Here is a 13206-nt window from a genome sequence, read left to right on the forward strand (position 1 = left end):
GTTCCAACTCAGCCACTGATCGGTTGATATCTTAAGACCACCTTTCATGTGGTTCGAATGAGCTATGTTTAGGGCAAATCTGGACAACAAGGTATTTCCCAAATTCCTAATCCCATCACAAATACAATATCGTGAGAACTTCATTCAGTAAGTTTTTGGTAAAAATAGTGAAAATGTTAACTTCCCTTAGGCCTCCGTATTCAAGGGTGTAAGGTAATCGACAACGAATCCGGAGGTCGCGGTTTCGAATCCTGCCATGGGAGAGTAAATTTTACACTTGATTCATATAAAATAATAAATAATCCAGCGGCACGATCCACAGTGGAAGATTCTCTGAGGATGGATTGTTTCATAGAATATTAACAAATCATTAAATTTGTACGTTCATTTGCGAGTTCTGTGAATGTGCTATTCAAGTTTTGTTATTATATTATCATAGGCCAGCTACTTGACAGGACTGAAATAATAACAGAGCTTGGAAAAAACTTTCACAGAATTTGAAAATAAGCTTTTAAAAATTGAAGAATGTTCAAATTCTCTGAAACAACCCGTCCTTAGTAACGCTCCGGTGAAAGATCACCATTCAAAATCGAAAAAATGACTTTAGCCTTGTTTGGTGACCAGATCTGAATATCCAGTTACTTCCCCGCCTTGCTCTTCCCTTCTCCTTCCATTCCCCACTACATTCAGCCTCACAATATATTCAAATAAGGGTTGACATAGTCTCATTCAGACGGTTAGAAGCAGTTGGGATTCTTGAGCGGTAATCACATAAAAGTTGAAAATAAAAAAAATATTTAACATGAAATATTTTTTAATAAAAATAAAAACGAAAACTTAATGCAACAAAACTTTGTTAAACCATAAATTACAAATAAATAACAAATATGACAAAAAGAGTGATGAAAAAAGTCTTGAAGCTTAAAGTTAATCATATGCCGTCAAAACAACCTGATTCCAGTTTATTGAACTGGAATCAGGTTCAATAACTGGAATAATATAAAATTCATCGAAGATTATTTTATTGTGATGCATTCTTCATCAGTGAGTTAATAAAGTGAGTTCCATCCCCTGTTCTGGCCGCTCGAGAATATACCTGTGAAAAGAAAAACCATTTTAGTTATTTAACCCGATAGATGCTGACAGAATCGTTTATTGACGATTCAGATTTTGATGGCGTGCCCCGTGCGCGACAGTCGCAATTAAGATCCACGACTTCATTACGACTGTCGCACATGAAGCAAGCCATCAAAATCTCATATATGATTGAGATTTATATGACGTGCCCCATGCGCGACAGTCGCAATTAAGATCCACGACTTTAAGGATCTTATTTACGACTGTCGCACATGAAGCAAGCCATCAAAATCTCATATATGATTGAGATTTATATGACGTGCCCAATGCGCGACAGTCGCAATTAAGATCCACGACTTTAAGGATCTTATTTACGACTGTCGCACATGAAGCAAGCCATCAAAATCTCATATATGATTGAGATTTATATGACGTGCCCCATGCGCGACAGTCGCAATTAAGATCCACGACTTTAAGGATCTTATTTACGACTGTCGCACATGAAGCAAGCCATCAAAATCTCATATATGATTGAGATTTATATGACGTGCCCCATACGCGACAGTCGCAATTAAGATCCACGACTTTAAGGACTTATTTACGACTGTCGCGCATGGGGCACGCCATCAAAATCTCATATAAGATTGAGATTTTGATAGCATGCCATGCGCAACTGTCGCAATGATCCACGACTTAAAAGATCTTATTTGCTACATTCGAACCAAATCTTCAAGGTTTTTTTTTGATAAATAAATTAATAGAACTGCACTAAAATCTTCTTCCTTTCTTAAATCCTGTGGTTAAATGGCGGCTTAATATAAGTTGGCATTTTTATATGAAGATTTCTTTTTTTTATTTTATTGTCGTATCTTGCGATAGTGGCAAATAAGATCCACGACTTGAAAGTCAGTTTTTTTTTGACAAATATATTAATAGAACTATAGAACTGCACTAAAATCTTCTGCCTTTCATAAATCATGTGATAAAATGGCGGCTTAATTGAAGTTTGTATTTTTATATGAATATTTTTGTTTTTATATTTCTGTCGTATCTTGTAGTGTGAAATGAAAAAATTTAAAACACAGAAAAAATCTATGGCAAAATTGGACGGCGTCCGTAGTTGGGGGTTTATCGCCCTAGTGAAAGGCCATAATTCTTAATTGATACATTGCTTCAAATTGCTTTAGCCGTGTTTGGTAGTCAGATTTGAATAGCCGCTTCTCCACCTTCATCTTCCCCGTTTCCTTACCCTACCCACTACCTTCAGCCTCACAACAAACCTCAATTGAGGATGTCATAGTCTCACTGGGTCCAGTTAGCAAGGAGCAGTCGGAATTCTTATGCATTTTACACATTAAAACGTAAAAAAACTGGCTCCTCAGATCAGATGAAGTAATTTATAAAACTTTGTATTTTAATGGGAATATATTATTACTTCTAATTTTTGAATTGGAGCGTTTGGAACTTTGCATCTATGCTATGGTATGTTGTGAAACTAAGAGGAGTGAGGATGGGGATGAGATGGAGACGAGCAAGGTTAGGTTAGGTTAGGTTAGTCTGATCTGATCGCAACTGCCTCCTCACTACCTGAACCTCACAATATACCCCAATTGGGGATGCCGTAGTCTCACTAGCTCCAGCTGGGAATTCCCAAAATTTTGCGGTGTTATTGTCCCTTTTGCAGCCGGATAGTTCGGTGATCGTATACAAATAGAATTAAGTATTTATAAATTGAATATGAACCATGTCTTGGCTAGCCTCCTTGAGGTCGTACGCCCAGCCCTGCCTCCGAAACCACCTGATGATGGAGCTGGAGAAGTTAAAGGGGATGCCCAGCTCGGCAGCCTTGTAATCCCATGGGAAGCTGTGATGGTAGTTATGCCAGCCTTCGCCCCATGCGATGAATGACACAAATGTGGATTCCACCGGTCTGATGTTCCTGAAATAACACAGAATAATCACAGAATTTGAACAATTCATCAAATTTAAAAGTTAATTCTGCGAAAGTTCTATTCTATTCCTGCAAAAAAATAAATACACTTAAGTACGTACTTTATCGCTTCACTGGATTATTGAAACAATCTCCTACCTCCAGTATAATATTTTAACAGAAAATATTTATAATTGTCATTTTAGAAAATTAAAAACTGATGAGGCAAGAATTCAAAAGAAAAAAATATTCACGAAAAACATTGGTTACTAAAGAATAAATATTTTTTATGAATACTTTTTCTCGATCATTGTGCAGCAATATTAATGTATCCTTAACATATTCTTTAATATACATAAGATAGTTGCCAATAAATAATGTGTGGTGAAAAAAATGAAGACATTTTTGGTAGTTCTTATTCGAAGTATGATACAGTTAAAAGTGACCGAGGGGGATAGGGTCCCATTAGCTCAGTGGTAGAGCGGTGCCCGGCAAGACAAGGGTCCTGAGTCCTAGATGTGACTGATTTTCGTTTAGAAATCGCTAATATTGTCTTCAATAATTAATTCACAATCTTTCAGCTTCACAAATCCTACTTGTGAATTCTTACAAGTCTGCGCTGGTTCAACCATAAAATACAAGTATTTTGAACTTACTTGTCATAAGCTTTATACCCATAGAAATGAGCCACACTATTGACAGACCAGGTCAAGTTCAGGATGACCACGGTTCTTGCGACGAAAGACACCATCAGCGAGGCCCAGAGGGTCTCGTTCCACAGGATCACAGGAACAATCGTAGGCAGGACTAATGAGAAGATAACATACAGTGTCTTGTAGTACCTGGGAAAAAATATATTAAATTAATTATAATAACTTTTGAAGGTGTATAATGAAGAAGTAGGTATACTAATATATCAAGTTCATATATATCTAAACGAAACATGAAATAGAACAAGACACAGAAAATAAAAACAAGAGATTGACAAATATGACGGAAAATAATCAAGACTCAATAATTAGTGGTTAAGTAAGTTGTCTCGGTAAGATAAAAATCCTGGGTTCGATTCCCATTTGCGACCGTTATTTTTTTTCTGTGTCTTGTTCTGTTTCGTTTAGATTTGTTAGAGTATCTTCTTCTTGATTAAATATATATTTCATTATGAGAGTTGAGATATTGACGGTTTTAGAGTCACGTCTATTACAATTATTTTGTCTCACTAGCTATATCACCGATTATGGAATTTGTATAGGGCTTTCCAGATGGAAAATTAGAAAGTACAGTAATAAATAATTCTAAATTTATTTTTCTCTCTTAGTACAAATGACAGTAAAATCATACTATTAATTGACTCAGTTTTCTGCCTAATAATTGTGTATTTATTCAAAAGTTATCGATTATCAGCAGCTTGCGGCTATTTGAAGAAACTTGGCAGATGCGCGCGTATTTCACTTGGAAATATTTTCACGATATCAGGCGTCCAGAAGCGGAAAGTTCTGGCATTTTGAGTTAATATTTTATCAAAATTTAAATGATTTTGATTTCCACGTTAGGGTGATAAACAAAAATAGGTATATTAAAACTTCTTCACATGTTTGTGTACATATCTTAAAGGAAAATATGTTACTTTAAAACAACCTGTTCCTCCTGTTCAGGGTTGATCAAAGCAAAACGAACTCTAAGCAGAATTCTTGCCTGAACAGACTATGCAATAATTACAATAGCGTATTATCCAAGGTTGATATTTTCAGTTGCGAACTTACCAAATACAAGAAGTCCATAAAATAATATTTCTCTGATGGTTTGTGAATAATGTTTATGTCTCTATTGTTTATATCTCTATTATGATTTGATCTACAACCTCTCTCCATGGCTATAAATGCATTGTTTTTTAAATTCTTCGTTTTATATAATCTTTTGTTTTGTATAAATTTATTTAATTCATATTCCTTTCTCTCAAATTTAATTTATTTATTCCATATTATGCTTTCTCGGTAGAAGTAAAGTCACTAGGAGGAAATCCATAATCGGTTTTATTTTAGCTATATAATACTTATGTAAAAACTGATTAAATGTAAACTTTCGATTTCCAGAAAATTAATAAATAAATAAATAAACATGGAGAAACCCTCTTACACAATCAATAGATGAATGTAAAAAAGTGTTACTTCTTCTGGAGCATGATCAGCGGATCTGCCTCGAGGTCTGACATGTCGATGGTCCTGCCGACCTCCTTCACCAGCGGATGCTTCCTACTCATGAGCCAGCCGATGTGAGAGAAGAAGAAGCCGCGGTTGGCGTTGTGAGGGTCGGCGTCCGTGTCCGAGTAGCGGTGATGCTGGCGGTGGTCGCGCACCCACACCCACAGGCAGTTCTAACCACAGAACAGCAAATACAGAATAAAGTGGTGATAATCCAGTACCTGTACTTATGCACAGGCAATTCTAACCATAAAACAGCAAATACAGAATAACGTGGTGATAGTCCAGTACCCGTACCTACCCACAGGCAGTTCTAACCATACAACAGCAAATACAGAATAAAGTGGTGATAGTCCAGTACCCATACCTACCCCCTAGGCAGTTCTAACAACAAAACAGCAAAAGCAAAAAAAGTGGTGATAGTCTGGTACCCGTACCTGTCTATAGGTAGTTCTACCCACAAAGAGATTATACCAATTCAAACACAGAACAAAGTAGTGATGGTCAAGTACCCTTACATACCCACAGGCAGTTCTAACCACAAAACAGCAAATACAGAACAAAGCGTTGATAGTCCGGTACCCATACCTATCCACAGGCAGTTCTCCAAAATGCATTACTAACAATGAGTTTATTTTCCTTTTACCTTAACTCACAGGAGGCCTTGTGGAGGGTCTTTTTGAGGAGAGGAAGGTGTGAACATGGGTCTTGAAAAAGCAGGTATTGTAAGAGGGAGGAAATAGAGACCGGCAAATTCTTCCACAACCGAGGGGCTGACCTCAAGAACGAGTCGTAGACACGACCCGTTCTCATGTAGTAGATGTCAACCGTATATAAATGTTGGGCGCGCGTTTGGCGTGTTTCCCGACTATACACAGGCACCGAAGCGATCAATGACACTAGTTCCTGGGAAAATCTTCCCTTGAAATACCGATAGAATAAGTATGGCATTCCACCTGACGACTGCGCCATAAATATTGCAATCCAATCATTAAGACAGGGGAATCTATCAAACAGACTGCGCGTTTCTGAACAGAGTCAAGAGTTTTTCAAATATTATTTAAGAGCTCCAGACCAGAGATGACTGGAAAATTCAACAGTGGGGCGATTTGTACAGGGTCAGCAATTGTGTACTATATATTGTCTATTAATGGTAATACTTACCTATTGCCCAACTTGTGGTAGGTACCTGCATACAGAAATATTATTTTCGGTGGTAAAACGCAACAATTATGCTTTTAATTTGGTTCTCCAATAAGTACGCGCCATGAATATGTGGACAGTTAATTTCTAGAAATATTAGAACTTCACAATTATGCGTATTTTAAACAATTAAGCATACCTGACCAGCCATCGTGAAACAAGTGAGCAGGGCGATACTTAAGGGACGTTTGACTTTATAACTACGATGAGTCCAAAGGCGATGGGCACCGAGTGTGACTCCCTCCGATGCAAATGCGACCACTAAAACCGCTGCAAATAATATAATTTCACTGATTAGCAGTTATCGACTGTTGAGCAAGTTGCTGGTTCACATGTCGAAAGAATGGTTGTACATACATTTATTATACTAGTAGATACACATTCATTCAACTTCAAAATTAACCTGTTGTATTTAGTCAAATATGGTTAGCTGCTACCGACGAGAAGCATGCTCATATTGCTCATCTATAAAGGATACGTTATCATATTATCATACAACATGCATATATTGCAACGAAAATGACAAAAGCTGAGTTCCGCTTGCAATTGCATTGGCAGGCCAGACCAAATGCAAATTACATAAAAACCAAAAAATGCTACACACTGTACACACGTAGGTACTTACAACAAAGTTTTTAGGACTCCAATCTGTGGGAGGGGTGGAGAGTGTATATTGGACATGGTCTATATCAGAGTTTCCTAAAGTGGTCTATATGGACTCCCCAGGGGTCGATATCGGCTTGCTGGGAGTCCATGTCAGCGAGAAAAAAATTTGGGGGTCAACGAGATTCAAATGGGGGTACACATTACACATGAGCGGACCCCCATTTACATCAAGTCATCAACATTCAGGAGTTCCGTAAATGACACAATAGACCTAACAAAAATAAGACAGTTTACGTAATGGACTAATAATAGACTGAGAAATTACTTATTGGATATTTGTAATTTTATATTTGGTAAAATATTTTATTGAGGTATATAAATAGTCTATGTTTCTTTTCTTGACAAAATTAACATATTGAAGCAAAACATTGCACATTGGAATTTTCCAAGTTCCCCAACATGTTTTTCAAAAACGTCCAGGGTAATAACGTTTGGTCTACGTTCAACATTTAAATGTACTTCACAGAGACAACTAAGTTTGAGGACATTTTGACTATGGAAATGGAACGTTGAAGAAACGTATATCATATGACAAGACGAAACTGATCGGAATAAGCACTAACAAATAACTGAAGGGGCAGTTCTAGCTACAGAAAGAATTTCCCGTTGCTTGTCCTGCTTCATTTTCATTTGGTGTAATACCTCACAAGGGCGCCCCTGTCTGCACAATGTCAAGACAGAGGAACTGTACCGCCACCCGGTTGTTGGGCAGGCAAGGAAAGGGAATCTTCTTACGATAAAAAGAAATGATTATCACATGGGACGTTAATAGGTTTGGGAAAATTCAATATTCGGTAGGCAGGGGGTCTACGAGAAAAAAACCAAGTGGTCTACGGGGCAAAAAAGTTTGGGAATCTCTGTTCTAGACATACCCATTTAACAGGGGTCTGACAAACTGCATGCCTAGGCGTCTGCAGCTCTTCAGATATCCAATTTAATTTAACTACAATTTCCAATTTTTCTCTCAATCGGCCTTATGAGATGGGGCTGACGAAAGAACTTTGACTTGAACAACATCAATCTTATCAACTCAGCTGTAGAGCTAAATTTAGGTCATCAGCTTCAAAAAATTAACTTCTTACCTCCCTTTTCAGATATTATAAATCTTTCTTTTATATAGAACAATCCACAGAATAAAGAACACAAGATATGAAATGCGGGCATGTTACGTGGACGTACATTTCAAATACAGATCAATCGTGTTTCATCATCAATCATCAATATGAAATTTTCATTTCGATCAAATTTAATAGCGATAAACGATGTCAGACAGTGTTAGAGAGACTTAATTGGCTAGAATGATAATGTATCTACGATTTTTTCCAATCAAATCTACATATAAGCCAATTCTAGTGAATACATTATCTATTCACTCGATTTACCCACTATTGAAAGAATAAAATAACTACTTACTCCAAACTGTGGTTAACAATTTCGCTTCCGTAAAACTTAAATATAATCCGTAAAAACCAGCTAAATGTAGAACCAAAAATCCAATTGCATTCGTCCAGACAATCTTTCTTTTGAAGCTCAAATCCGTTCCGTATTTCGCCACATAGTCGAGATTAAATTTCTTTTCATCTTGTGATCTAGACGCAGCATCTGCGTTATTGTTGTTTTGATCAATTACCACCTTTGAAGCTTTCATTTCGGAGATGAAATCTCTGACAGGAAATGTGGTCTTATCACCATTGTATTTGGGTGCTTGTTCTTTATCCTTAACTCCATCAAAATCGTCATTATTGAACAGAATCATTTTCACTATCTTTACACTACACCTCCCAAATTTGTTAAACGGACAATTGTTTATTGTACTGCTTCGAAAGAAAACATATGATAGAGCTGAAGCAACTTCTGATTTGAGACTGATGATATTTCTGAGCTATAAGCTTTTATATGCCCAGTTAAATATTATTTGGATCATTCTTTAAAGTAAAAATCGTGAAAAACAGTGCCCTTGTTACATGTTCTAGTCTAGCTGCAGTTAGAACATTTGTACTTGTTTCCATTGTCTTTGTGCCACTTATGAAAATAGTCCCGATTGTCTTTTGCTATTATTGGACCCATATTTTAGAGTCATCTATTGTAATATTGCAGCATACGGAAAACAATAAAATTGAAAAACAATGAAATAATCAATGCGCTTGCATTTATCAGATTAATATTCCTGCTCTGCACTATCGGCGATATATTTGATGCACCTTTCTCGGGGCGAGAGAGGTGAATACTACATTTTCAGTCTCGCATAATTTGGGAGGTGAGTATGGGTACAGCCGTCCCGTGAACCATTCATTGGATAACCAACATTTCTACCATAAGTCACCCCAAGGTTCCGTGGGGGGAGGTCTATCCAGGTCTTGGTGGCGGAAGCGTCTGTCCACCAACTGCGTGGCGAGCCAGATGAGGAAGACTGACCCCCAGATTCCCACCAACCCATCATTCCTGATCTGCTGTTGCTAAGATTATTATTGGGTTTCGTACGTCGAAGAGATGCTCACGCTCCGGCTCCTCCTGGGTAGTCTCAATGAGTGTAGAAGAGCCTACTCTACACTCATCTTCCTACTGCTTCGAGCAGGAATTATAAACGAAAGCATCCGCGATCACCCTCAGAGAGAGAAATGAAGAGCATAATAGTTTTACAAATATCATAAGCGTGGGCGCCGCATCCTTATGTGTGATCAAATACTCGTACCTTAGAATCTAGAATAGAGACAATGCCTCAAACTTCTGTCATTTCTCATACATTCTAATGGCAGAATGCTGCACTAGCGCCTTCTTGGTTTTCTTTCATACATTTTAATGGATAGTATGTGAAATATTTCTTTTATTTTACGTTCATAAATACATACGAAACTGCTTTTTTAAAATACATAATTTGAATTATGTGGCACTCATGCGTACACCCGCGTGCATAAACGCATTTTTCTGAATTGGATGACACTACATTTAATAAATATAAATTTACAGTAGTTAATGTACGAAATACATGTCGGTACTATCCTGTTAGAATTTAGCTTAAGTGTTAGGATTGTAAATTCCGGTCCCTGGGGAGGAAGGTTCAATCCTCAGTCAAACCAAAAAAATATTTTTAAATATATGTATTAATAAAATTTTAATATTTATATTATAGTAAAAAAAAAGTTTTTACGGGTTGATTTTTTGTATATTTTTTTAATAAATATTGATCAAAATACAAATTAAAAAGCGCAATACACCACCACCAAGTACTATATAAATTCAATTTATTATTTGCCGCCATTGTCACCAAGGAACATGCTACACAGGTGACTAGTGCCTCTAGCTGCCAGCTTTTGGTAATTACTGCCAATATTTTACTGTAGTTTACGAACTTTTGGTAATTACTGCCAATATTTTACTGGAATTTAGAATTTTTTTGTCTATGCACAGGCCGCCTTGATTCTTCAGTCTCCACGACTGTGTTTTAATTTTTTTTAAATTGATCTCTGACTAAAGTAAATGAGGGTTTTTTATGGATGAGTCAAAAAATTACTAGTAGTAAAGCCGCAGAAGTGGCTGATAAATAAATTTAAAAAATGACGGAGCAGATACAGGGAGGTATTTGATACATGATACAGATACATGTACCAAAAAATAGTAATTTTATGAATTAGGAAATATCAGATTTAGGAAACTAGATTAAAAGAATTTGGCATTCTCAGACTTTAAAAATATGACCATTCGTTATTTCGGCTACTGGCATTATACCTTGCTCTCTCATTAAAAATTTAGTCGTATTAGATCTATCAAAGATTCTATATATAAAAATGCAAAAATCAGTCATTTTAAATACATGTAGGATTACGATTTTTTTAAATATTTATATTGAGGGATCAGTAGGATTTATAGGTCCAGTTAGAAGTTCTACCGAGCCGAACCCTCTGATATGAAAATATCTGGAGTCTGGAGTTTGTATTTATTATGCTTATATAATGCACTAATGTGGATTGACTAGATGATCATTTGTGGAAAAGTGTGTGGAAGGGTTTAGTTTTTCCTGTGGGGAAGATTTAAGACGGACATTAAGTCTTTATATCAATATTTTAATGCCTGACATTTGGCGAATCTTTCCCGGGATTTTTGATAAAAAAAAAACAGAGACGGTTTAAATACTTGTTAATAGCCCATTTCTTTGTAACCCGGTCTCTTTGATAAAGATCACCAGGGTTGTCATTAGATATTCAGCTATGTCTCCTGGTATGCTATGCCTTTCCAGGTATCTTTTTTTTATTTTTTATTATTATTTATTGAGTTAGTTTATACATTTGAATATAAACTAATATAAACAAGATCATATTTCATTTTGTAATTTTACATATTTTTACAATAAATCTAACATTTCTTTTTAAATACATTCATTCTTCCTTCATTCTTCAGACTTTCAGGCATTTCATCATACATTTTTAGTCCTTTGTACATTAGGCAGTTCTGTGATTTTGTTTTTTTCATATGTGGCAATCTAATCCTATTTACATTTCTGGTTTCGTAATTATGAACATCTCTATTAAAAACAATTTCATCCTTAAAATATTTTGGCATTTGGTTGTTCATGATTTTATGTACAAAAATTAACACATTAAACAATAGTCTCTTTTTTATAGAAATCCAATGTAGCTGTTCTCTCATTAATTTGATCTATGCTTGCGTATTTTCCTTTTCCTAGTATACATCTCATAGCTCTATTCTGTATAACATCTAGCTTGTTCAAGTTTCCTTCATTGGCCAAATACAACAAAGTAGAGCAATAATCTAAATGTGGAGCAACTATAGTTTTATAAATCAGCTCTGTAGTGTTTCCATTTAGTTTATTTCTTAATCTTCTAAGAAAATTGACTTTTTTAGATACCTTCTTTAGCACATATTCAAAATTTGCTGCGAAAGTTAGTTTTGAATCTAGTATCACACCCAGGTACTTAATTTCATTTACTTTTTCAATTTTTTCGCCATTAATTGTCAATTTTAACTCTGTGTTATGCGTTTTGTTGCCTATTTCCATATATTTTGTTTTGTTGACATTCAGTTTGTTGACACTCTTCACATGAAATATAGATTAATGTGTCGTCTGCAAATAATCTAATTTTGCAATGTTTTATGGTTTTAATTATATAATTAATGTAAATAATGAATAGAATTGGACCTAATACCGACCCTTGTGGAACACCGAGGTTGTTTTCTATCGGTTCTGATTCTGAGCTTTCCACTTTTGTTACCTGTTTTCTTTCATGGAGATATTCTTTGAAAAGATTTAGAGCTACTTCAGAAAGACCTATATCTTCTAATTTTTCCAAAAGTTTTTTCCTTTCTATCGATTCAAATGCTCTTTTAAAATCTAAGAATGTTGCAATGGTGATTTTTTTATTATCTGTTTCTTTCTTCCATGTATTAATCACAATGTTTATTGCAGCTTAACAAGAGTTATTATTACGGAATCCTGATTGTTCGTCACATAATATATGATGTTTTTCCAAATACTCAACGAGTTGTTTCTTTATTACAATTTCTAGTACCTGTTCGTATTTTGGTAACATATTTATAGGTCTAAATTCTTCACATTTTCTGGTATTAACAACTTTCGGAATCGGGAATCGGAATCTGATTCTAGTTCCCATCAGTGCACCATTGGTGAATTGGCGTATCTAGATCATCTCACATTTCCTACATCTATTAGTGTTTTTACTCCCAACAGATATATGTGTCTCCTGGCAGTGTCCCATTAGTAGACATGTAGCTGTTACGTCACCGCTCCTAGAGTCATCATATCATAACCAGACCGCACCAGTAAAAAAGCTGAATTAACAATCAGACTTACGAAACTTCAATTGAAATATCGGGACCGCGATATTTATTATATAGTTACCCACTGACCCGCATCTCGACCATTCTACCGCAGTCATTGCCGTCTACGTCGGGTATCATCATCGGTCCAGAGCCATCTCCCAACGGCACAATTATACAGACTCACAATAAACGCTGTGACAACAACAACACCATATTTTATTGTCTCACTACCAGATCCCCATAGACATACCAGTTTCCTCACTGTGCACCCTCCATATTGAGTAGTTCCAAGTATGAATGCTACAAATTCTTTTGCGTATCACAGTTATGTTG

The 13206-nt window shown here is 36.0% G+C and overlaps 1 protein-coding gene across 1 annotated transcript; it reads right to left on the bottom strand.

The window, feature by feature from the left end:
• Positions 1–1021: 1021 nt before the first annotated feature.
• On the bottom strand, positions 1022–6646 carry LOC149418031 (acyl-CoA Delta-9 desaturase-like). Its single transcript, XM_089639882.1, has 5 exons — positions 6539–6646; positions 5176–5381; positions 3664–3849; positions 2821–3016; positions 1022–1096 (listed from the first exon to the last, which is right to left on the bottom strand). The coding sequence occupies exons 1-5, from the start codon at positions 6560–6562 to the stop codon at positions 1022–1024; spliced, it is 687 nt and encodes a 228-aa protein (XP_089496008.1). The 5' UTR covers positions 6563–6646.
• Between the last annotated feature and the right edge of the window lie 6560 nt (positions 6647–13206).

The sequence above is a fragment of the Hesperophylax consimilis genome, chromosome 14, assembly GCF_061612785.1.
Source record: "Hesperophylax consimilis isolate HC1 chromosome 14, BYU_Hcon_1.0, whole genome shotgun sequence".
NCBI lineage: Eukaryota > Metazoa > Arthropoda > Insecta > Trichoptera > Limnephilidae > Hesperophylax > Hesperophylax consimilis.

Bases quoted from the DNA above. Each gene is read 5' to 3' on its own strand.
- LOC149418031 (XM_089639882.1), bottom strand. From the start codon at position 6,562: ATGGCTGGTCAGGTATGCTTAATT. The intron at 5,382-6,538 runs GTTTAAAATACG...TTCTGTGGTTAG, and splicing joins CTGGTCAGGTATGCTTAATT to AACTGCCTGTGGGTGTGGGT. The intron at 1,097-2,820 runs GTTCATATTCAA...TTCTTTTCACAG, and splicing joins AGGAGGCTAGCCAAGACATG to GTATATTCTCGAGCGGCCAG.